Source organism: Anser brachyrhynchus (assembly GCF_964034855.1).
Source record: "Anser brachyrhynchus genome assembly, chromosome: 9".
NCBI lineage: Eukaryota > Metazoa > Chordata > Aves > Anseriformes > Anatidae > Anser > Anser brachyrhynchus.
The window spans coordinates 22,187,015-22,212,613 of record NC_137703.1 but is presented as its reverse complement, the minus strand read 5'-3'; the positions used below and the strand labels follow the sequence as shown (position 1 = coordinate 22,212,613).

Sequence of the window (25,599 nt, the reverse complement as noted above, 5' to 3'; positions counted from 1 at the left end):
CAGCCTTCTCCACAGGAAGAACGGGCAGGTTTGAAACCAAGCTTGAAAATTTTCCATATTCTGCAGCCCCATTTTTCTCTCCTACTTGCAAAGTGAGTATGGTTTCTTTTAAAAACAAGCGATTCAGCCAGCCGTTTAATCCCTTGCTCTCTGTACCCAGGAAAAAAAAAAAAAAAAGGTTTGAGTTTGTCTAGAAGAATAATAACTGGAGAAAGATTAACAGGAGAGACCAAAGCCATCTATGATTAAGCGATGGGCTCTCACCAGTCTAGGTCAGCAGCAACCACAAATTGCTCAGGGTATAAGCAGACGTGTGAGGCTGACGGCACCGCCGCCACCTGTGCGTGGTCCTGCCGGTAACGCCGAGGGCGGTGCTGGCTCCTCGCTGCCCTGGTGCTGTTTCTGCTCCATCATCGCAGCGTGAGCCCGCCTGCTGTGCTCCTCCTTGCCGATCAAAGCGTGGTGCAGCAGGAAAAAGCACAACCAGTCAAATAATCAGATTTCTTCCCTCGCTTTTGGCCTCTTGATTTTTGCTCAGGGGGGTTTGTCGAGACTCCTTGAACCTCCTGGCTCTCCGAGGCTGCAGTCAATGCCTTACGAAGCGAGCCAACAGGGAGTTCTTGTAATGCTGTAGCCTATGATGTTATATTTGTCATTATTAATTATTGATGGAGTACTCAAAGATCAGTGTGACATTTCTATTCTTTCTTTCATAAGAAAAGAGTAGTTTCTAAAGTTAAATTAAACAAGTTTAAATCTTAGAAGAGAAGCTTGTTCTCCCATGCCTGAGGATAGGCGTGCTTTCTCCTAAGGTCAGGGATGAGTTTATCCTCCAGCTCCCATCCCCAGTCTGACACCACAAGATCTGCAGGAGCTGTATGCCACGTGTCAGCCAGGACATTAGGCCGCTCCGACACATCAGCCATAAACTGGCCTCACAGGCAAGGTATCAAAGGCAAAATTTTGAGCAGTTCTGACTTTGGTGCAGTCACCACCGCATCTCTGTTTCCCAAAAGGGGCTACAGGCCATCCTCAGAACCCGTGGTGGCTCGAGTCCCATCTCTGTGCTCGTGAAGGTGGGGACGCCCTGTTGCAGAGCACGGGCTGGGGTGCCAGGGGCTCGTGTACGCGGTGCTGGCAGAGGCAGGGCTGGTGTCTGCGGCCAGGGGAGGCTGTGCCGGGGGGTGGTGGTGTGGGCCCGGGTCCTGCTCTGAGCAGCAGACCAGGAATCTCTCTCTTGAATATAGAGCATGCCTCGAGCATTTATCTAACAAGACTAAAATTAGCTTTTCTCAAGCACGCACTGCTTTGGCAGCCTGATCTTTGTATGCCTCAAGCCCCATTTCTCCGTGCTTTATTACAGGATCTCTGCGTGTGCCCATGAAGCTGTTCTGCATTTTGAGAGTATGGCACTATGTCTCCAAGGAGAGGCAAGGACGTGTCTCTCCTTTAGATCCGAACCGCCTGGAAAACAAGGTCAACTTGACTGTTTTTAGAACAGATGGCTTTCTTCCATGTAGTGGCATTTCCCTGGCTAAATGGAGTCTGACTCTGGCTATACATAAATATCAAACGCAGCTATATGTGGATTTATAAGCATACTAGCAAATTACAAGGTTAGGAGAATTTAGGGCTGCAGAAAAAAAATGACTTTTTTTTTTTTTAAATCCAGTCAGCACTTTAAGTTACTAGTTTTCTTTATCTTCAGTAGGCATCTTTTAAATTAAGTTAATGTGGCAGGTGACAGGTTATCCCAATCTGTCCTGGGAGAGGGCTTCAGTGGGAGATGGCTGGAAGCAACTGCGCAAGAAGATCTTGATATATTCTGAGCCATCTTCCCCAGCGGAGACAGGCTTTGTTGGAGTCTACGGCAATGTGAGCTAAAGCAGATCTAATCTGGATACCACAACAAGAGAATGATTGTGGAGCATGGATAATGAGGCTAGAAAGAATACAGGTGGATTAACTGGACACAAAGATTAGCTTACTGTTCCTGAGTAACTGTGTGCTCTTGTCAGTTTTGCCTTTATATTTTTTCCAAAAAAAATTATAGCCTTGGCTTATGATGTCTTTAATGGCTGTAAGAGGAAATGATGGTGCCCCGAATTCTTATCTCTCTGTATTACAACATGCCTGGGGAGAAGTAGGGAGTGACCTACATCCCTTAAGCAGTAGAAGGTTATATGAGATTTCCTGTGTTTCTCAGGATGTCTGCATACTTTTCCAGGTCCCAAAGAAATAATTCAGATTGCATTAATTAATGATTTCGAATAGTATTGTGTAGGAGAGAGGAGGACAATTTGACCATCAGAGACCCATTCCAGGTCTATTTCTTTCATTTTTCAGAAAGAAAGTGGGTTGCATGATCTGGGAATATGACTGATACAGGGTATTTACCCTTCTGATAATGGAGAGAAACTGTAGCCTTGGCACGCCGCAGGGAGCCCTGCCTCTCCAAGGATGGAGTTCAGAGCTCTCCCCTCCAGCTTATTTCATTAGCTCCTTTCAGGGAATGCAGCAGAAGTATAATCCAATCACTTGGGCGTTGGGAGGAACTGGCTCGGAGTAGGACACTCCGGCTCAGTAATGAGAGATGCTGCTCCGTGAGTCATTTCCTGCAGCCCGTCACTGAGTCATTGTCCGTGTTTGTTGCTCACAACTGCGTGAAAAAGTCTGAGTGGATTCCTGGGTACGAGGTGTTTTATCTAACTTTAGGTGTGGAAGGACTTACTTAACCTTTTTCAGTATTAAAGTCATCCCCTTGTAAGAAATTTAGATTTTTCTCTCTTGAGATGAAAAGTAATTTGACAGAGTAAATCCCACTATTCTGACCAAAATGGCTCACTTGGTTAAAGCCCTTCGGCCAGGGAGCAGATACCAGAATAAGCATTGCCAGACCAAAGTGAAGCTAGAGGCGTCATTCATTTTTCAATAACTTTAGGATAGCCAACCCCCCAAAGTTGTATATTTTCATTTGTTTTCCTGTGATTTGGTTGTCTAATGCCATCCTTATGTGGCGATGTAATATTCCTTCACTCAACCCTCGTATTATGCCAGTCGTTCCCCAGCAGAGCTCCCAGTTTGCTTAGAGCAACCGCATGAAGGCAAACATTATAGACAGACCTGCTTTTATGCAGGCATCCTTCCTGCTTCCAAGTGAAAGTGGTCCTAGTCATGAGAGTTGTTGGAGCACCCCATGTCCTTGGTGGCATTCACCATCCCAACCGCTAGGCTTTCTTTTCAAAGTTTCTTTTGACTTTGTTGAGATCCAGTGAATGTTCGGAGTGACCAGAGATCACCACTCCAGGTTAGTGTGGCTAGTTCTGTTATCCAAGCGGACAAAACTAAAAAAAGGAATAAAAAGAAATTGTGAGGAAAGAGACGAAGCCATGAGGACTTGCAATAAACGACTGACCCAGAGGCTGCTTTGAGCCCACTCATCCCACAGCTCTTGCATGGTGAATTCAGTCAATGCTCCAAGTGGGGTCAGTTTGACCCCAGGGGACACATTTCCTGGGCTAAAACTTGGGCTACTCAGGATCTAGTCCTGCATTGCAGTGACTGGTGTCATGGCAGAAAGCAGCCTTGCCCTTTCTGGACTCCTTAGCAAGGAGAAGGACCCAATGTAGAGCTGGTGGCTTCACAGTCCTGTGCTGCTGGTGCTCATGTCTGACCTCCTGCACAGCTGTGGCTAACAGAAACAGCAGCCAGGAGCTCGGTAAGTTGACACATCCCCCCATAATAGACATACAGACCAGAGTATTTAATACTGTAAGTAGGCCCATTATGTGAGACGGCTAAGAAATTAGGGGAAAACGAGCAAAACCTGGCTCCATAAAATCTGATTAGTAGTTTTAGCTGGAAAATGCTGGCAACACAACGATTTTGTTTTTGTTGTTTCATGGAGGTTGGCTGACACTAAGTGACTGACGCTGAGCAAGGACTGACGTGTATGCCTGATTTACATGTGTTCTGTCCGAAACGATCTTGGTTTTCCTGCGCGAGTTTAAAGGTTTCCAAGTCTTTGCAGAGGCAAGTCTCTGAAACTTAACTTTCAAAGGAACTGTTTGGAGATGAATTTCCCCAGAGCTCACGTTGTTTGGATTTGCTCATTATAGGATTGGACCCTTCTCTCCCAGTTCAGACGTTTATGAAATATGTACCGTCAGATAGTCCAAAATAGCTGAGATTGGTTCGTGTGCTGCCAGCCACCGGTGCTGGTGGCTGACGCAGCCCTGGTGTAGGTGGGCTGGCTTTCCAGTGCTGCTGCCTGGAGCTGTCTGCGCCCCGTTAAGGCTCCACTTCCCCTCGGGGAATGAGAAGGGACCAGCCCAGAAGTCTGAACCTGGCTTCTGAATTTCTGCGCTCTTCTAAGTTTGTTTTTATTGGCTGTATTTGAGACACCTTACTGAAGTGACTTAGTAGTGGGACACTGAATGTTGCTGAATACTGGGGCTTCTTCCTGTTTTTTTTTTTTTTTTTTTTTTTTTTTGAGCTACGCTTCAGTTAGTCCTCTTTTTCATCATGTAACTCCTATTACAATACATTAATACAATGCATGCTTGGGAACAGGAAGTTAGAAGTATCAAAGCAATTTGAAAACTAAAGGCTTTGAGGAGCTAAACCTCGGCTTGTGAGCAGCCTGGAGCCTGCTGTTGCTGCAGACAAGTTTTCAGACAACTCTCTGGGTAAGATGCAGAGAGGTTGCATCATTGGCACAGCTCTGGCTGGCAAAACATGCCGTAAGAGCAGAATCCAGTTGCTTAGCGACTTGTGTGAGAGATTAACCCTTTCCTGGGCTGCACAATATTTGTACAGAAGCCCTCTTGAGGCATCTTTGTGGACAATAATTGAATATGAAGAAACTACTCTGATATCTTTACCTACTAGCTGTTATTGATTTATTCATCATTAATGTTAAATGAAGGACTGTCTTTAAGTTGCCATTAGTTACTGAAAGAGATCACTTAATGAAAAGTCATCCACCTGTAATATGACGTGCAATTATTGCAAAGGTAGGATCATATAGTTACAGTAAAGGTGAAGCAAAAAGTTATTAAAATAATTTGAGTTGATGGTGTTAAACAGTACTGTCAATATTTTTCATATGATCTCAAATATTTCTAAAACTTGTGGTTGATGGAAAGACTGATAACGTGTATTGACATTGCTCCTGCACAGGGAGCCTCGAAGCAGAGATTGGTAGCAACGGTAGTTAGGGAAGTTCCTCACCTCTCATTTCCTTCCAGTGCAATAGGGAGATTCTGAAGGCTATTTCAATTTGAAAACACTCCTTTTAACTAAAAATGGAACTACTCACTGAGGCTGATGGGCTGGAAAATTTCAATTTTCTTCTTTGAAGGGTGCCTGGAATCCAGCAAGAATTGATAAGCAGGGATGTGTGGGTGTGGTGGTTGCGTTTCGCTCTACCTGATGCCACCTTTCTGCAGACACTACAGTGCAGTAATTTTCTATCTATCTGGTGTTGTTAATTTGTTCCAGCACTTAAGTAGATATCTTTTTCAAATATAATCACGTGATGCAGTATTCATCTCATTCACCTTGAGCTGTGTTAAAAATGAGGTGTGGAGTCTAGACAACGACAGTCGGAGCGAGAGGAGCAGTCCTGGTGGGTGATTCATTGAGCCTCTTTTAAACACATCTCTGGGTGGGCTGCACTGCCCTTGCTTGCCCCCCCTTGAAAGCATTCTACAAAGACCAGCACTGTGGCCCGCGGTGAGTGTTGGGTGAGAGGAATCCAAGCCTCTGATTTTAGCAGTGACTTGTATTGCATTATTTGTATTGCACTGTTTCCACTAAGATGAATTTCTGGTGTTCAGTATGCTGCTTAATAACGGTGAAAGAAAAACAGGGTTTTCAACTGCAGCTGTGGAAAAAACTCACATGGGAACAGAGGTTAAGGCATAGATGGAGGATTTTAAATTGAAAGGGCCTCTCTTTGTGAAATTAGTTAGTAATAAAGTTGAGAATTGCCCTGAAGCGAGAAACACTGAGTTTCACCTCTCTCCCCCTTGTAGTTTTGCAGCAGTAGCAATTAATTTCTGTAAATATTGGCCCCCAGTTATGGTGGCTCCAGAGCAGGTTGGGACTGTTGGCTGCTGCGAACAGCTGCCGCATACACATTGCACATACACGTGACCAATGGACTTTGCACATCATCATCCCAAGTACCTTTGTGTATTTGCTGCCATTAATAGAGAAAATTATCTTAGCTAGAAATAATGTGTATTTGGTAGTATTCACCTTGCACGTTTCTCTTGTTGGCTGGCGGGTTAACTGTGACCTTCACAGAGAGGTAGGATCAATCCAGATGACAAATTGCTGTGAATGCAACCTTTCCTGTTGCATATCTGAATGCAGTCCCCGTGTTCCTTAATCTGTCCTTGTTCAGCATGATTATGTACGGTCCTATCAGACAAATACAGAAACTGCTGGAGATCTTGTTTCACAGATGTGTTTGCCTGATGCATTTAAGACTTTCAGCTCCAGAGAGCAGCCAGTGCGGTAAACAAGCTGACTGCAGGCCACGTGGTGTTTTGCACTACTGCTTTTCCTATGAATCTCCATGCCATCGCAGGATCCCGAGGGAGATTAGCACCGTAACAGAGGCACAAACTAATGCAGATAGCTCTGAGTTGTTAGGCAGATTGTTTACTGCTGTTTTGAACGTGGTTTCTTAACTCACCAACAGCAAAAAGAAACTTTTGCCTCTGATCTCTGAGCTGTTTTCTTTTAGCTGTTGTTAGGAGATGTAGCTTGCAAATTGGGATGTTTTGGCATTTCACTAGAATGGATGGATTCAGCTTGTCTGAAATACAATTTCTATCGGAGCCTGTCAAGAGGAAATACCCATTTATCTTCCCTTTGTGCTGGCTGCTGTGTCACGCACTGAGGACAGCATGTTTTATTAGCCCAGCCTTGTACCATTCCTCGCATGAGTCAATCACGTGAGTTGTGGTGGCTTGGTTCTGAGCAAGCAATCCTCTGCTTGTGCGCGCAGTTTCATTTCTGCCCAGAGAACAACCTGGGAAAATGTAAAATAAATGTCCATGTGCAAAAAAGTCCAGCAATGCACTTTGTGTTGCGAAGGAGAGACAAGAAGTAAGATACGGTTCCTGGGGATCAGGGAGGGAAAGGCTGATGCCCCAGGCTCTCTGGCGAGCCATAGTGAGGGAGGACAGCACCTGCCCCTCCGCTGCTTTCTCTCTGCCTGCTCACTGGGGCTGGAAGTTGGTCAGTGGCACCGCTCCATGCTGAGGGGCACGCTGGGAGGCAGCAGGTGCTCAGACCACAAGCTCTTCCTCGGCTAGAGTCTCAGCTTGCGTGTCCTCTGACGTGTCGTTGTAGGGGGAATTTTCATAAAGTTGAGACCCTGGGACTTAATAATATGCTTTGAAGGGAAACAGACCTCAGAGAGGATTTTTGTGGTCACTAGGGCCATGGCAAAGTAATATGTATGGATGAGTCTTGTTGCCACTGGGGAAATAGCTAGGATTTTTTTATAGCTTTCTGATTCAGATTTTGTGGGTAGCTGAAGGCCTCCATTTCCAAGGAGCTGTGTAGGTTTTGTCTCTGTGGGACAGTCTGCGCTTCTGAGAGGTTGCAAAGTCCTTTGATGCCGAAACGTTGCAGCGAAAGGTGCGCCCTGGGAGGCAGGTAGGGTTCGAGATGAAGGGGCTGGGATGCGGCTGTGGGGCCTGTGGGCCTGGGGCCTGTGCGGAGCCACAGCTGTTTGTCGCCTGCTGTCCTCTCCTCTCCCACACTGTGCAGCAGGGCTGTGGGGGAGAGAAAGCTCATGTACCCCACTGATGTGTGAGGGAATATAAGTGCCTGAGATGCCCGACCCATCCCTGTAGGCCCCAGGACCTGAGTCAGCTCCGGTCCAGCATCCACAGAGCTGTGTTAGCCCCATGCTGGATCTGCTCCTTGGCAAACACATGGCTGCACCTGCCTTCAGCCAAATTAATTGTCAATAAAAACCCAGCACGCCAAATTCTAGTCATGAGAACGGTGAACTAAAAGGCAACCACTCAAGAAATGCTAGATTTATTATTATTTTTTACTTGTTGTTGGTTAGTATTTAGCTATCCCTTGCTGGGCTTGAGCACGCTGACAAACACAAAATGTGAGGCAGGCAGAAAGGAGAGGCTGATCTCATTTTAACCTCCTTTAATTAGTGCAGAAGGTAGCCTGTCGACCACGTCTGGAGTGGAAGGGCTGCCCACCGAAGCGTTCGCGGGGATGCACTAACATGTGAGCGCAGGTGGAGCTGTTCCTTTCAGTGCTGTCAACAGCGAGCCCTGGGGAGTTTGCTCTTTCAAACCGGATGACAGCCAGTGACAGATTTCTTAATATTTGTTACAGTTTTGATGCTTTTTAACTGTAGGGCGCATCAGGAGAAAAAGATTCACTGTTCTGAATAGCTGAACCTGGCCTTTTTGTTCCCAACATTTTAGCTTAAAGGGATAGCTTTTAAATGTAAAACCTGTGATATGAGATTATTTAATTAAAATCGAAACAGCTGTATTTTGAATTTGTCATGTTTCAGAGCTAGAATCAACCTTAATGCCATGATGCAGCAGAACACAGCAATTTTTGCAGATAAATTCTGTACAAAACCACAGAAAACTTAACTGTCTTCAGGCACAGTATGGAGGGGCTATTCTGCCACATTTCTCAATTTTTTATGCTTTATTTTCAGCAGTCTTCCACCCTGTGAGCTGTTTTCCCTCCCACCCCCTCAGAACCTAATGAAAATTTTATGCCATTTTTTGATAGTAAACAGACCTCCCCGTTTTCAATGCTTAACCCTGTGATGGGCAGAGAAACTTAACTCTTGTGCAGAGAAGGGAACCTGGCACGGGGCAGCCTAGTGACCCACAGAAGTCCCTGCAGGAAATACACGGCAGACTGGGAAAGACGTGTTCTTGGTTGCTGATCCGCGTGGCAGCCCTGCTCTCCCGCTTGCTGCTTGGACTCGAGTGTTCGTTGTCCCTCATGCTGAACGCAGGGCTCTTGCTGGGAATGAGCCCTACACCCAAACAAAAGACAACAAACGCTAGAAAGAGAAAACCCACGACGTAGGACAGGTGTGCCTCCAGGTACAGTGCCACAGTGGCAGGGTGCTGTCTTTTCCACCGGGCTAGAGATGTCCCTGGGTGCCCAGGCAGGGCCTGCAGCCAGCAGGGCGACCTCCTGACAGGCCGCTGCTGCGCGCTCCCAGCCTTGACCCTCGCCATCGCTTCACTTCAGAAATAGAAAAATGGTTGTTGCGTCTGGAAATCTTCTTCAGCTGTTTTATTTTCAGTGACTGGGTAAACATATTGCTGTATTTTGTGTTATGCAGGAGAACCTGCTTTCTGTCTAGGGTCTTCCTGTTGTGGACTGTCAAGTGTTAGCAGAGACCAAAGAAAAGCAACTCCTAACACAAGGATGATGAGATGAAAAACAGTTTGCAGTCAATTTTAAATAGATGCATAACAAAACAAAACTAAATTACACATACTGGAGGCCTGCCAGGACGGCCCCTTTTTCTTTTTCCTTTGACTTCCGTTTCTTCAAGCTCACTGCCAGCATCTGAATGTGGGATGGAAATAACATGAAAAGGATGGTCGTAGGTATTCAAGACTGTCTGTTGGACCTTAAATTCACAGATGTAGTATACAGGCAAAAAGGTTGTAATCACTACTTAGTTTGTTCAAAGTTTGAGACCCTTGGCCAGGAGATGAGTGAGTGTTGATAGAGAAGAACTTTTTTTTTTTTTTTTGGTCTTAATTGACTAAAGAGCAATTGCTATTTGTTCTAGCTAGTATTTCAAGGTGTTCGTGTCCTGGGATCCTGGCTATAGGTCACAGCCTGGAGCACCGACAGCTCCCAGTCAGGAGGCAGTGCCACATCAGACACAACCGGCTGGGTTATTTGTAGCAAACAACTGATTTAGTTTCTTTCCCTCAGTCCCTGAATGATCTACTGTGAGGTTTTGACTGCTGGAGATCTGCGTGTGTGAAATGACAATGACTGTTTTATGCAAATGGGTTTCATGCTCTGGATTGCCTATAAGCAATTGAGGGAAATTATTTCTCATTATTTGCTATTTCAGCTGAATGACAGGCCTTGCAAGCCACAGGGCGTTGAGTCTGATCCCTGACTGAATAGCTCCCAAATGCACGTGGAGCATCCAGTGCTCCGTGCACACGTTGCCCACACAAACCCTCATGAAAACACATTTCCCATGCTCTCCTCTTTGTACTTTGTTCTCGTCGGTGTTTGTTTATCGCTGGCAAGGAACAGGAGTGCTGCCCAACCCGTAGAGCAGCACGCTGTTTGTCTTCAACGCGCTGTGAGTACTTTCCGGCAGCATCTCCTTGATGGCAAACACGGACCCGTCGGCGCGGTAAGGTGGGGCCAGCCTTGGCATGGTGCTTGGTGAGGGACGTGGCACAGGCACTGGTGGGCTCCAGGAGGTGTCCCTGGTCCTGCTGGCAGCAGTGGTATGGCCACGCGAAGTGAGGCTCTGCCTATGCCCAGGAAGCAATCAGCTTTCATTGTGTTGTTTATGTGTGTCTTCAGCAACGCGTTGTGCAAGGGAAGGCGGCATCATTTGTGACAGTTGTAGCTCTAAATAGGAAATGATTAATATTTCATGATTATTTTTCTGTAAGGCATGATTCTGTGGAGAATGCATCAGTCTGACTCGCTGTAGAGAATGATCCTGCCTTGCTTAGCTTTCTAAATGTAGTCAGGCACTGCATGCTAATATACTTATATTAAATGAGACCTCTCTGGCTGTCTGACTAATGCTCTGCTGCCAATACGTCAGTACAAAAGTGAGCACTTAAGTTTTGGAAACTTCTGTTTCATTCTCCAGTCTCCCAAGTTAGCTGTTTCTCACTCTCCCTCTGTGTTGTGCACCTTTGATCTAGGTTTTACAAAAGGAATAATGCAGGGCAGTTCTATGAGGTCATGAATGTTAACCGATTCCATCAATTGCAACATCTTTGATTCTGCTGAAAGTTGTTCCTTTTTTTTTCCTTTTTCTTATTTATTTTTCCTTTTCCTGAGTCATGAGCAAACCTCCTTAAAATATTCCAGACAGTTTTAAAGAAAGGCTTAGCCATAATGTAGCAGGGTGCTGTTAAGTGCCGTAAATCAGGATGAAAGAAACTGAGGGACAGATTCCTACTTAGGTGTATGGGTTCCATTCATTAATCTGAATTCAGTCAGACCAGAAGAAAATGAGACTAAAAGATGATGTATGTTCCCTCAGACTATTATAATGGCTTAATCCTTGTGCAAACAGCAATAGTGGAATATAAATAATTCACAGCAGATTCTTCTGGTCCCAATCAGGGTTCCATTCTGTTAGACACCGTAGAGAATACTACAAAAACATGATGAAGGAGAGTTAAGACTGCAGAGAAAACAGATGTTAGGAAGTGTCATCATTAAGGTGGTCTGTGAAATGTTAATTTTACTCTCCCTTCTACTCCCATGCATGTACTACACGTTCTTGATCACATTCATGTCTACCAGCTCAATCTATACAATGGAGTGGACATACTTATACCAAGCAAAACAAAGACTTCTGATTCTTTCTAGGGTGCTATTGAAAAGTTGGAATTTGTTTTATAACCCAGCTGTTCCAGGTCTATAAGGGCTGTCTATAGACTCTACGTAAGGCAGAAAGGAGTGTGTAGGAATACAAGATGGTTCTGCATTCATACAATGCTTGGAAGTAAGTTTTGAAGAGGAATAGTTTGCCACACTTGAAATTCTTTGCGACCTCGTTGTGACAGTGTCATCCCAGAACTTTTATTTTCAGTATCTGAGGATTCAGGGATTTAGAAAATTACATAGCTGAATTTGCTTTTATTTTCTGTCTAAAAAAACCCAACAAACTGATAAAATAACCCCTTTGAGGTGTGTGTGTTTTTCTGTAGATGTGGGCATACACTGTGTTTATTCAATGTTCAATCTTTTCAGGCTAGTGCAGCTGATATGTCAGGCAAGATTTGCTCAGCATTATTAAAATTCGTATTGCTTTATGAATTTAAGATTTACATCAGCACAATGCAAACTATGAATGCAACAGATACTCGGTAGGTCACAGCGGTCTTCAGATAATAGGCAATATTGCCACGGGAAGATACTGTATTTATCAGTGGATTGTAGGTACCGTCATAGATGATGATCTTTGTGTCAATCAAATTTGCATGCTTGCTTTACAAATTGAGTGCCTGAAAGTCATTGTCTGGTTTGTTTGTTTTTCTTTAGGATTTTTTCCCTTAAAGAGTCATTCTTATTAAGAGCAGTGATTGAACTTGGTTTTAATAATTATAAAAGGGTTTTGTTTTGTTTTGTCTGATAGCACTGGCACAGAAAAGCCTCTGCAGTTCTTTTCGGTTTCCAAGTTAACGCTGTCTCAATGCTGCTGACTATCAATGCAGTCTTTTAGCCATGGCTGTCTAAGCAGCTGTGAAAAATAACAACATAAACTTAGAATTAAGAATTTTCAATAGTAATTTAAAATTACGGCTAAAGGTTCTCGTTCACCAAACACTGACTGCTTCTCAAAACTCTTAGGCATGTATTTAATTTTGTGCATGTTCCGAATGAGTTTGATCTTAATATAACCGAAGCATGTACTTTCAATTCTCTTGTTTTACTGCTTTTTTAAAGCAAATAAATAGCTATGATTCAGATATGTGCTTGATGGATAAAAACCAGGGAACACAACTGCAGTTGTGTGCCCGAATTTAATCTTAGGAGCAGGTTCTGTACTTCTGCTTCCCTACAGGTTAGTTGTGCTGGGATTTGCTCTGTTATGCTTCTCACCTTGACTGATTTTTCCTAGGATTTCTATTCTATTGTAAGCCTCATTTCATACATTTAATATCACTGTTCATCAGCCTAATTACCCCTTGGTCCCACCTCTTTGGCACAGACCCTGGAAGTGAGACTCCCGATTCCTGCCTCAGCCGCCGGCCCATCTGCTTTTTCCAGTTCAGAGGCTCTGGACGTGGTCTCCAGAGGAGCATCTGTCTTCTCAGCTGCCCGGGCTCAGGTACTGCAGCTGCATTGCTGAGAACTGAAACGTTTTGTTCTCTTCCTGGTTTCTACTCCGTCTCCTCATGTTACAGTTCTTCCTTCCCATTTCTTCCTGTCTTGTAAAAAAAAAAATACCTCTGTTCTACTACGGCCACTACTACTGCTATTACTACTACTAACAATAATAACAATATAGCAGGATTTGATGCCCTTCACAATGCTTAGCAGTGAGAAAGGAAATCCTTCCAAAATTGCTCATGGAGAACTGCCGCTGCACAGGGCTGAATCTGTACCCACCAACTGCTGCTGCCTCCTCCAGAGCAGAGTCTGGGGGAATGAGAAAAGCACTTTCATGTGCCTGGGTAAAAACACCCAGTGGAGGCTTATACAAAGAGTCGGTGAGCTGGGACAGCTTCTGCAGCCCTGGTCTGAGAGAAGAGCCTAGCAGTAGTGTAATGCTGCACGGAGCATGATGTACTTCCACTGCAACATGAAACAGCCCATCAGGAGAAGCTGAAGGAGACACTACTTCCACAGACATCTGTGGCGATGACTTCCTGATTACAAGCAAGTGACACCAACCCAGAAGGGTTGTCATTTTTTTTGGTTGTTGTTGTTGAATGTAAAATATCCTGAAACAGTTATGTAAAATTGAGTATCTCATCAATATTACATCTGCAACAGATGATGAAAACCTCCCTGCATGGACAATAATCCATTTAGTTCATCCCGCAAGATCTCCAGTGCCAGATGCAGTATCTGGCCTTTTGATTCAGCTTTGAGATTCACTAGTGGAAAACCACAGGCAGCCAAACAAATCCCTGTTGACTACATATCTACGCAGGAGCATACGCAAGCCACGCTCTAGGTAAGGCTGACAGTAATTCATTGTGGTGCTTTGCGACCTGATTTTAAACAGCTGCAATGAATTGCTTTTGCCTTGAATTACAAACAATTTATTTGGGGCAAACCAGGCCACTTCCATGGGATCCAGCATCACACCGAATGTGGTTGGTAGATGACAGGATGCCTGCCATGTTTTGGAAGATGACCACCGGGGGGGCAGCTCACATTTGTGAGCGGCTCCTGCTGGTGGGAGGACCCCAGGTGATGGCACTGCAGCAGCAGGACTGCGGCACAATCACGTTAAGAGCTACAGGTCTGGTGGAAAACATATCATGTGCTGACCCAGACCCTTCCGCACCACATTGCATTGCACAGAAGAGAAGATCACTGAAAACTGGGTTGGTTTTAGGAATGGGCAAACTAGGCAATTTCCTAGGGTGGTGAAATAGAAGAGGTAGAGGAATTGCAGCATTAACTGCAGAAAGGGAGAGGGCCTGACTCTTGTGAGCAGCTCTGGCTCTGTCCCTGCACAGTGTCCCCACGTCTGGGAAGTTTGCTTGGTTTGAAAGCTGTGAGATGTGGAACGAGGATAGTGCTGGGGAAGCTATTGCCACCATCAATGCTGCTAGCAGCAGGCAAAGGCAAAATAACATTACCTTAGTTATCACTATGCTCATCTGATGCATGTGGCAGCAGAAGTCAGTTTGCCCCACTCAGTTGAAAAGCCCTGTGTGAATGTGGGGGATTTTTCAGTGTAAAGCAGTCTCAGCTGGAGCTCGTGCAAATGGGAGCCAAAAAATCATTCCCACCATGCTGGAAAAGTGCGTTTCCTGCAGCCAGAGCCATGCCGGCAGATTCTGGCTGAAGAAACAGGAGTAAACAGCATCTATGGAGCTTATGGTTGGCTTTTAAATATATCTGGCAGCAAATTTCCGGAGTAAGGATGCTGCAGATTTGGGGTGAGATGCAATAACGTGTCTGTTTAATTTCAGATATGAACCCTACTGGATCTAAATTATTAGCCCAGCACTGAAACAGCTATTTTCATGACAAGCCTTCTGTCGCCTGCAGGGATCCCTGGATACAAACGGTTTGTTTTGAGTACATTTCATTCAATTGGAAAAATAGCTTATGTTTAATATTTCATAAAATAGGCTGTGTGTTTTATCTCTGCTAGTACAGGATCTATGCTGTCCATCTTCCATGTGTACCCATCCTTTTATGCAACTCGTCTGTTCTGAGGCAAGAAAAATACCTTACATCACACAGGGCTATCTTATGCTTAAACTAGGAGCGCCCAGCAAGTCGCTCATAGTCAAAAGCCATTTGCGCTGATCTGCAGACAAGACAGTGGACAGGCTGCTTTCTCAGGGGGCGTTTGTCCCTTCCTGAACTGATTTGCTGTGGTATCCTTTTCCTACCTGAATTATAACAAGCTCTGAGACACCAATGTTGGGGAAGCACGGCAGTCCCTCCACCCACTGCCCCTCTTTAAGGCCTTGCAAGGAAAACCTGCCTCGTCTTCCTGCCCTCCCTGGGGCTCCCCATGGGACTCTTGCCCAGGCCAGAGCAGCTTTCCCGTCCTGTGATGTTATCTCAGCGGCAGCCTGGTGCTGGGAAAGGCACGCTGCTTCTCTGCCACTTACCAGCCTTGTGTAGCACACAGAGAGTATTTGCTTAGTGGAAAATTGTGGCATTTCCTCCTAATTATATGGGTTTTACTTGCCAGTCAAGGCTCTGATAGCTGAGAGAGAAGCAAGGCTGCTATCTAAAACCACGCGGAGGTCCAAGACAAACGCTCTTTGCAGCTTGCAGAGGTGTTGCTAGGTGTCATTTAGTTTTCAGCCTCTTTGGGGGAATGAGGGCACTGCTTACTTTTTTGTATTTGCTGGAGAAGGGAGCAACCCGCCTAGCACTTTTTCCCTGCCCCACGAGAGCCGTTCAGGACCAAGCGGTCATAAAAGCACTTTCCAGATGTTCATATGGGGAGAAGGAGTCTCAGAGAAAAATGTTTCTGGTTTACTTCCAGAGATGGATGCTGTATGTTCCTGGTTGTGCTATATATATATATATATATATATATATATATATATATATATATATATATAGTTTTAAGTAGTTGTTTCTGAGGCACTGTGGGATGCCTTGTGCCCAGCTCTATGCACCCTCTGGCTCCCACCCGTTCCATGCTGGGGGAGCACAGGAGCCCACATGCACGTACAGGAGGTGACAGCGGTGCTTTGTTTCTGTGCCTCTTGCCGTTCACAACATGCTTCCTGCACACCTGGGCGGTGGCATTAAATCCTCATGGGTCAGGGAACCACAAGGTGACAAATTTGCCATGCTGAAGTTTCACCCCTAGCCTGGTCAGGCATGACTGTTGCAAGGCTGGGGGAAATGCTTAACCCCGTACCTCTTCTGCTTTTTGCACTGAAGTTCAGGCCTTGCTTGATCCTCCTGTCACTGTCCTAGGGAAGCTGCCGTGAGGCCGGCCAGCTCTCCCAGGCTGTATAGCCTGAAAGGCAAAGCAAGCCCTCAACTTTAATGCTGATGTGGCAAATGTTACTAGCTATAACCACATGGGACAATATGAATTTGTGCTCTCCTTCTGATGATTCAGGCTTATTTTGAATTAACCTTTAAACTGTAAATAAATGGACACAACGTGAGACATTTCCGCCTTGTCCACAGGAGCTAATTTGGTGGTTCCAGATCTGTTTGCCCTCTTCTTGGTAAAAGTTTTATCTGGGGAGAAATTCTACACCGCTGGCTCTGTGCTGTGTTTTGCAGTCAGTCTCATTTTTTTCTATTTTTATCACATTCGTGACCAAATGCTAAATTTGGTTTTGACCCAGCTCTATATAAATTACTGTAGCAATAGAGCTGGAACCTATGAAGTTACATACTAGGCAATGAAGGGCAAGCCTATGACCACAAAAAATGCTGTAATGGCACCGGTGAAGGTAATGATGCTAGCAAAGACAATGCAAGAGGAAATGGTGATAACTTTTTATGACAAGGAAGCAGAGCGTGGCTTATTGCCCCTGTAGCCTTGGCAGATAGATCCTCGCATGCTGTGTAGCTAAAGCACCCATTGTCTTAATGGCTTGGGAAGAGCATTTGCCCCTATTAAATGTGCAGGCATGTGATTTCGTGCTTTGAGAATGGCTGGAGCCTCAACAAATGAATAAGAAAAGGAGTGTTAATTAATAGGTGGCAATTTTGCTACTCTAACCCCTATCCTGCATTGTCAGGCAAGTGAGCAGGTAACAAAGCAGAGGTTTTGCTGCCAAAGAGAGGGGGATCCAAAATCACTGAACTTTTCTGTGTTTGTGAGTAATAAATATGAAAATTAATGAGGCTTTGATGTAATTTTGGACTTGGTGCTTAGGGACATGGTTTAGTAGGTGATATTGGTGGTAAGGAGATGGTTGGACCAGATGATCTTGATGGGCTTTTCCAACCCTAATGATTCTATGATTCTAATTAAGGGATAGAAATGGTTTAGCCCCAAAATCATGAAGATTCTGCAGAGCAGAATCACAGGAATAATTTAGCAAACGAGTAAATAATGTAACTAATCCTATGTCCAACAGTGAAATCACTTCTACCCATTTATTTAAAATGAAGCATCACATAAACGTGTGAACATACCGCTCTTGCGGTAGCATCATTCACTCCCACATAAAACCTTTGTGCTCTCGTGAAAGCGTCGCTGCAGGTCACTTCTGGAGGACACGTACTGCAGAAACACCACGTTCTCCTCACAGAAACCCCCCATGAGCTGGGACTGGTTTGTCCCCTGGGCCCCGGGGTGCCCCTGGCAGTGAGGTGCTGCAGCCTCGGGGCCTGCAGGCTGCTGTTTGTTCCTTCTCCCACCTAAATATGCCGGCCTCGGCCTGCTCTCTGCTCCCATCCTCTTTTGCCAGGCTAGCTTTGCCTGTGAGGGTTATGCCTCATCTAGAAAAGCATGAATTAAATCCACAGCTTATCTATAAACCAAGAGCTCTGACCAGCTTTTCCTGTCTCGCCCACACCCCTACTGATGGGGCAAAACAGAAGCACAGCTCCTTCTTTCCATCTACTTTTCCTTTTGGAGTGAGAGCCAGTGCCCGGTGCTCCTGCAGTTGCCAGGCCCTGCTTGGGGATGGGGAAAGGGAGCGAGACCTGCACAGAGCCCTGGCTCTCATCCAGGGCTGGTGTCTGACGGAGTGACTACAGCAGAGGGAAGGGCTTAGGAGGGAGACTATTATGGGAAAATGATGCAAAGAGAAAGACAAAGTAGTACGTAGCACAGGAAAGAGAAAATGAAAGAAAGAGAGTCAAGTGCTCTGTGCCCTTCCCCGCCGAGCCAGCAGCAGGGAGCGGTGCAGTTCCTTGAAAAGAGGCGACCTGGCTATAAGTGGTCACCCTTGTTTTTTTCTGAGTCAGTTTTGGCGAAGGGCACGTGGCTGGGATGGAGCACGGCCGCGTTGTGCTGCCGGGAGGCCGGGCTGTGCAGGGCCCCTTGGGCGATGCCTCACCAGGGCGCCACTTCCCTGCGCCCCGCTGCGTCTGCTCTGCGAGCGGCAAGGGACAGGGAGCCTGGCCACACTAATTAAAACTCCTTTCTCAGTGCTCCTTGGCAAGGTGCAAAGAAATCCTCTTTTCGTCCTTAATGACTAAAAATAAATCCTATTTTGTGTTTAAGAAGGAGCCGCATGACTGAAATGAGCCGTTCAGTTTCATTCATGTTTGCTGTCTATTAATCTGTTCTCTTCACCCTCAGCAGGGTATGACTCAGAGCTTCTCATTGTCTTCCTCCCTAAACTATATGTGTTTTGACTTTAAATTCTGCCGTCTGACGCACAGCAGTGCTGAAATCATGACAGTTTGATCCAGCCAGCTCCCCGGAGACTCTTGATCTTTACTGCCTGGTAAACGTAACACCCCTCACAGCTATGCAAAGCAGATATTGATATTTTTACACCAAATGTTGGTAAGCAGATGTCACAGGCTGGTGAAGATCTTTGAAACTCCACGGGAGGAAATACGCGTGTATGTACGTGGGGGAGGCCTGCAGATAAAAATACTTTGGTGGTTATGGGAGAAGACATATATTCCTTAATCTGTTGGTGTTTTGCTATTCTTGTTCGTGGTGATCAAAGTGGAGGCTGCACTGGAACAAGTACAGCAGTAAATTCGTTCTCTGTTGATTCATCTGCTGCTTTTACACCTTCCTGCCAGCCATGGCTTCTTGCCTCCTCTCCTGTCAGAGGCAATGGCTGACCCCAGCTCCCCCATCTTTGTGGACTGCTTTTTGGGACCTGGGGCCAGTTCTGGCAGGACATCGGAGGCTGGGTCATGGTGGCGGGCTCCAGACTGCCCAGGAGCAGGGGAGGACCCAGCACCGTGCCGAACGAGGCCCAGCAGGAGACATGGGGCACTGGCTGTGCCTGGAGCCATGCCGCGGATGTGCCTTGGGCACAGATTTCCACGGGCCAAGCTGTGCCTGCAGAGCAGAGCTGTGGGACCAGCGCTGCCTCCGTGCTCCTCTTTTTGGTCATTTATTTTTTTTTTAAGTGCAGGCAGTATGAAATCCTGAACACGTTAATTTTTGGGTGAAAGTCAAAGTTTATTTTCTTGTTGTCCTTAGCAAAATCTGTTCTTGAAGCATCCCTATGGAGCGTGCAGTACCACTTCAGGGAACCGTGTTGGTCAGGCTCGCTGTGGGCCTACAAAACCTTACTGCAGTGTAGAGTTAACACCCAGCGGCCTGCAGCCACCACGGACCCCTGCCTTGGCATCCATGCTGTTAAAGAACTGTGTGTGCAAACCACAAAGTCCCTGATTTCCTTACAATGTTATGTTTTCCCTGTCCCTTACAGCTTTGGTAATGGAATTTGAACCAATTATTGTGTACTAAATTTAGGGAGGCCAAAAATATTTGCATACAAATGTATTTGAGTTCACAAGAATGTGAAATGAACAAAAAATAACAAATATAATGTTGGGATAAAGCAGAGGTTAAGTATTTTAAAATCAAAATCATTTAAATTAATCTATATCTGTGGTGACAGGTGAACTTTTTTCTGACGAAAGCAAACCTCCCCCTTCTCATTACATACAGAATAAATGCAGATACTCAAGTCAGATGAGGAATGAATTCTAAATGTGACAATGACACTTACTCTGTAGGAAATGCCATGTCTGTAATGAATTGTAAATTATTTTTAGTTGCCCCTGGAAACGGAGGAAGGGGGAAGAACCATCAATATTGACACAACCCCGCTTTATTTTTAAGCAGCACTGATCTTTTGGTGACACCAATTAGATGAGGAGAGAGAGAGAGCTGAAGTGAAGGGTACAGCCTGCAGACTATTTTGGGTTTTAGACTACAGAGGCACAGGAGCCAAACAAATGTGCTGCCTGCTGCTGCGCGTTACTTCTGTGTGGCTGTAACCATCGAGATGGTTGCTTTGTCCTGTGTGAGCTGGGGCAGGAGGCAGGTCTCACTGGGACCCCATGGTCCATGGGTGGTGGTGGTGGCAGCTGGAGGTCCTTGCCACCATCACCCCCACAGTGCTGGCGCTGTGCTGGGGCTGGCCACGGGCACGACACCAAGCCCCATCTCAAAAAAAGCTACCTCCCGGGCATGCTCCTGATGCTGCTCTTCCAAGTGGTCTGGCTTTTCTTTCTCCGCTGACTTAAGCGATGATGAACTCGATGGGTGTGACAAACCACGATGGGCTCAGTCCTCTTGCCTCTGTTTGCTGCAGTGAAGTTCCCTCACCTCCCGGAAGCTTTGCTTACTCTTAAGTTAACATGCAAGATGCAGGTTTGATTCACTTCCAGCCTCTCACGATGCATAACTGTGTAAGGCAGAGCATGAGACAGGGCAAACCATTCAGAGAAAATATCACATTTATTGCTGTTCTGTTCCCAGCATACACAAGAGGATGCAATATGGTCAAAATGCATTCAGAAAAACAAGATTACCATCCTCCTATGGTTAAGCAGTTGATATTGAGCTAGTTCTAATGCAATTACCTAAATTTCAGAGATGCTGTGTTGTGATCCTACTCTTGTATAAAATGCCATGGAACTTCTAATGACAGCACAGATCAAATTTTCTGTTTCATGACTCATTCCAAAGAAAAGAGTGCAACACACACACACACACAGAGCACGTTAATTAAGGGCCTCCTTACAGGACCATGTGAATACAATCATTAGCACAAAGCCCATGCAAAACAAACATTTTGATGTGGAGTAAAATTGACAGCTCAGTTGTGGCTAGCCTTCTGTAAATTTTATCCACTGACCCTAAAATAGCCACAGCAGAGCACTAAGCCAAGTGCCTGACTTCACACGCTGTGAATCTCAAGTGAGAGGCTAAGGAACAGAGGAAAGCATCGTGCTGATGTGCCAATTAATCTGAGTTGTCTGAAATACGCACTGATGCTGAGGATCAGGGATGGGTGGATGGGGGCAGTAGGATGACTTCATGTGAAAGAATTTGCTAGACAAATGTTGGGTGTTTGGTCATGGACTGCACAAGAGTCTGTTGGAAGTACATGCAGAGGTACAATAAAATTCTTGAAAATCGGAACATTTTTCTTCTATTTTTTTGTTTGTTTTGATCACGATGACTATTTTTGCAATGGACTAAGATATTATAGCTGTAGTTAATTCTAACCACACATTTTGTGGGCATTTGGAGCCCTGCTTACGGGACATATGCTGCTCAGCGCGACCCTTCCCAGGTGGTCAGGGTAGTGCACGGCTCACGTGAACCCTGGTCTCTGCCTCCTGTGGCCGATGCCCCTCTGTCTCCATCTTCAAGGATGCCACCATGGATCCTAGCAGAACTTCTGGTTTAACTCATTTCTTTCTGGGTCCAGCCATCAAAGCAGGCATTTCAGGTTGTGCCTGGGTCCTGAACAAAACTGCTGCTGCTGAGTTTCAGCACCGACAAAGATGGGTCCTGTAGTTTACTAATAACTCCATATGAGGTGAAATGAGAGGCTTCCTGATCTCCATTTCAGCCCCCAAAAATGCAGCATGGCCAGTCCTTTTGTCTGTGCTCACGGCTGCAATTATTTCTACCTTGTTGTTCTTATGACAATTTAATTCTGTAACATTTATTGCCTTGGAAGGTATATTCATCCTATTCATCCTTTTTTCTTTTTTTTAATCTTGTGCTGTAAAAGGTCAAAATTGTCAGGAAAGATTTATTTTGGGGGAAAAGGAGTCCTTATTTAAAAGCCAAAGTAAAAGAACCTTTCTGGAAGAGAGGGGAAGCAGAAGGAGCGAGCTAAAACCCAGAGCAGCATCTGAAGCAGTGTGTTACATTCCATGTTTCCTGACTGATGGCAGAGTGGTACTTACCCACCCTACTCGTCTACGCGACCAAGTACTGGCTTTTTGGCACTGTGGGTGCTGAGAATACACTTACACCCAAGAGGTGCTGCTGGCACGGCTGGGCCGCGGTGCGGTGCCTGGGTACTCCTCCTGTGCCCGTGCCTGCCCCAGGGAGGAGCAAAGGTGTCCCCACGCACCAGCAGTGGGGTTCCTTGTGCCTTGTCCCTCCCTGACATGCTTCAGTCGCTCCGTCTGAAGGCTGCTATTCCTCCACTACACCCAGCCCTTGTCTGGTCTGGAGCTCGTGGGCCTGTGGTGCTGGATGGGGAGGGCATGGACACCCCGAATTGTCCTTGCACTGTGGCAGAGCTGTCGCTGTGTGACAAGGGCTCACGCAATGGTCACCCAACAGTTCACCCAAGGTCTTACCCAACAACATCTCACCCAACAGTCACCCAACGACTCACTCAACAGCCACCCAAGGTCTCGCCCAACAGCTCACCCAGCTGCCATTAAGCGACTCCCCCGGCACGCAGCCATTAAAAGGCCTCCCTGTGCCATGCGAAGGCCAGGCGCCAGGTGCGGGCACGGGGCTGCCCCACACGCTCTGACCCCACAGACCCCTGGCAGCCCCTTTCACCCCGGGGGGGGCCTCAGCAGCGGGTTGTGCCCAACGTGCCCCACTGCCGCATCCTCCCCTGCTTCCTGGAGCCGAGAAGCAAACGGCGCTGCCTGCCCCCAAGATACAGTTCCCTTTTTTCCTCCTGTTTTTTTATCCCCCCTTTTCCTTTTTCCTTTTTTCATATTTTTTTTTGACTTTTTGACTTTTCTCTTCCTTTTTTTCCTCCTTCTTTTATCTTCCCCTATGTGTTCCTTCTTTCCCCTCCCCCCCTTTATGCCAGCACCCCCCTGTTTTTACCCCCCCCCCGGTCCCACCGTGGGGTTGGGGGGGGGGGGTGGGGGGGTCCCTGCCCGGCGGCGGGCGGGGCCCCGCGGGGGGCGCGTCCCGGCGCGGTGACGTCAGCGGCGGGGCGCTATAAGCGGGCGCTGTCCGGGTGCTGAAGGCGGCGGCGGCGGCGGCGGCGCGGCCAGGTGGGGGCTGCGGCGGGGGGCGCCGGGGGGCGGCCGGGGCTGGCAGCGCCCCGGCCTCGCTCCTCGGGCACCGCTGGGGCGGGAGCCGGGGAAAAACGAGAGGAAACGGGGACCGGAGGGACGGCGGGGAGCCGGCGGGGCGGTGGCCGGTGCGCGCGCGGTTGGCGACGCGCGTGGTTCGGGGGACGCGGAGCCGCCCGCCGGTCTGCTGGGCGTTGCGGGGCCGTTCCTGGCCGCGTTAGTCGGGCTGCTGGGGGTTGTCGAAGCCTTGCGGGCTGCATTCGTTGGCTTGGCAGGGGTTGCGCTGCCGGCCGGTGCCGCGGAGCGTGCTGCCGCTGCTTGTGGGCGCCTTGAGTCGCGCGGCTCGGCGTGGGCTCGGGCAGTGCCGAAGCGCAGGACGCCGGGTTACCTCGGAGGCGAACGCCGTCCGACGAGCCCCGTGTGCCCACAGATACGAACTGCCCTTCTGGTCCTTCGGAACTGCTGGCGGTTTGTTTGCTCTTCCCCTCCTCCTCCTCACCCCGTTCTGATTTTGCTCGTGTTTCCAGTCCCTTGCGCAGCGTAAAGGGTTAGAGAGGCTTTTATAACAGCAACTTTGCTGCAGTCGCGCTATTTATTGCAAAAGTAAATGGGACGAAGAGTGCATGATGTATTTCCTTATTTTCATGGAAAACTGCTGTTGGATCCCCTCTCAGACTCTTAAGGACTTGTCTATAGGAAAGCTTATGAGTTTTCATAGCAAATTTTCACCGAAAACGTTACATCCGCATCAAAAAAGACTGCTGGGAGAGAGAGAGAAAGAGAGAGGGAGAAAATTACTGCTACCATGGAAACATCCCAGCACGGAGATTTATTGTTTTGTCTCTTTTCCGGGGAACTTCTGTCAGTCTGCATTGCCTTTGTGCATGTTAAATTGTGAAGTCAATCCCCTCATTTTATAAACAGAAACTTGTATATTTGTTGGCCAAAAAATGATCTTACTGTCTGTTAGGTTCTTGTAGAGGAGAAAAAAAAAATGCACTCCCCTTCCAGGCTAGCTTCACGATTATACACATGTAGATTAAAAACAACCATTTTAGCATATTGTCCTTTGAGAGGCACAAAAGAGAATATTTTACTGTAGATCCTGAAGATAGGTAGTCTAAAACATCCTCTGTTTTCTCAAAAAATTGTGAATTTATGTCTGAGAGACTGGGGAGAGCACTCCCCTCACCCTGAATAAAGCAGTATATTTAATGACAAGATTTTGTGACCTGGACTCAAACTTTTGAAATAAATCATTTCCAGCTCCATTTGACAAAGGCTTTTGAGAATCATCTACTAATAAATTAGAGTTGAAAATTGATCTAGAGACAAATGTACTCCAAATGTATAGAGAGGAACCACTAAGCTGTTATTCCAGCAAAGGAAATATTCCATTGAGCAACATCCTTATGGAACACTAAACAAAACTTTGCGGGGCTACACGCATTTTGATATTAATCGAGTGATACTGACTCTTACAAAGGATACAGCAGTACATAATTGTGTGCTGTGGAGGAGGCTGAGTTCCTGGTCTCTGTTAGTGGGATGTGCCTGGCAGATAATTATGGAACAACTCTCCCTTCCCCCTTTCTCAAAAACAACAGAGTTTCTCCTCTTATCAAACTAACTCTATTAATAACCAGTTTCTCTGCTAGAAAAATCTTAATTCCATTTATTTGCTGCAATAGGTAGCAAAGTTTTCTTTTTCTTTTTTTTTAATTTATTTTTTCTGCCTCGAGATATATACATTTATATATAGGACTAGTGCCTTTTCTGTGATAGAAAATGAAGGGATGCGTTGGCTTTGTTTTAGGGCAAACACAGACCTAGAGGGTGGGACCTTCTAATCAGCTGTTCTGAAGTAATGCTTTCTGAAATCAATTCCCAAATGTATGCAGACTTGAATATGCAAAAATGTCTGGGGAAATTGTTTTCTGCTATGGCTGTTAGCTTGCTCAGGCATACTGAGGTAAAAAAGCGGCTCTCAACTAATACTCTTTTAATTATTAAGTCGCATTATGTTAGGAACAAAAACAGCGGAAAAATGTACAATTGAGCTGAAATGAGCATACTGATGCTCACTTTCTGTGTACAGCAGTGGGCAAACAGCAGTATACGTAACTCTTTCAGCCTGTCATGAATCACCAACTTCTCGACAGGATGGTTTTACCAAGCCAAAAACAAAGGAGCCAAACCAGGTCAATTAAGCAAAGTGGTTTCTATCTT

The 25,599-nt window shown here is 46.3% G+C and overlaps 1 protein-coding gene across 4 annotated transcripts in view; it reads left to right on the top strand.

Annotated features, from left to right (window-relative positions):
- The window catches only part of SCG2 (secretogranin II), a 58,790-nt gene that overhangs the window by 29,551 nt on the left and 3,640 nt on the right, over positions 1-25,599 (top strand). The window contains exons 1-2 of one of the 4 annotated variants that reach the window (XM_080605033.1): positions 12,993-13,084; positions 14,907-15,004. Coding sequence is in view for 1 of the 4 variants with exons in the window: in XM_080605031.1 (XP_080461157.1) it covers positions 12,965-13,084 (120 nt within the window). In the remaining 3 variants the exon portion in view is untranslated. Of the gene's footprint in view, positions 1-12,964; positions 13,085-14,906; positions 15,005-23,222; positions 23,350-23,815; positions 23,839-25,599 lie in introns of those variants that run through there. The other 3 variants (XM_080605031.1, XM_080605032.1, XM_080605034.1) reach the window with 3 other exon arrangements.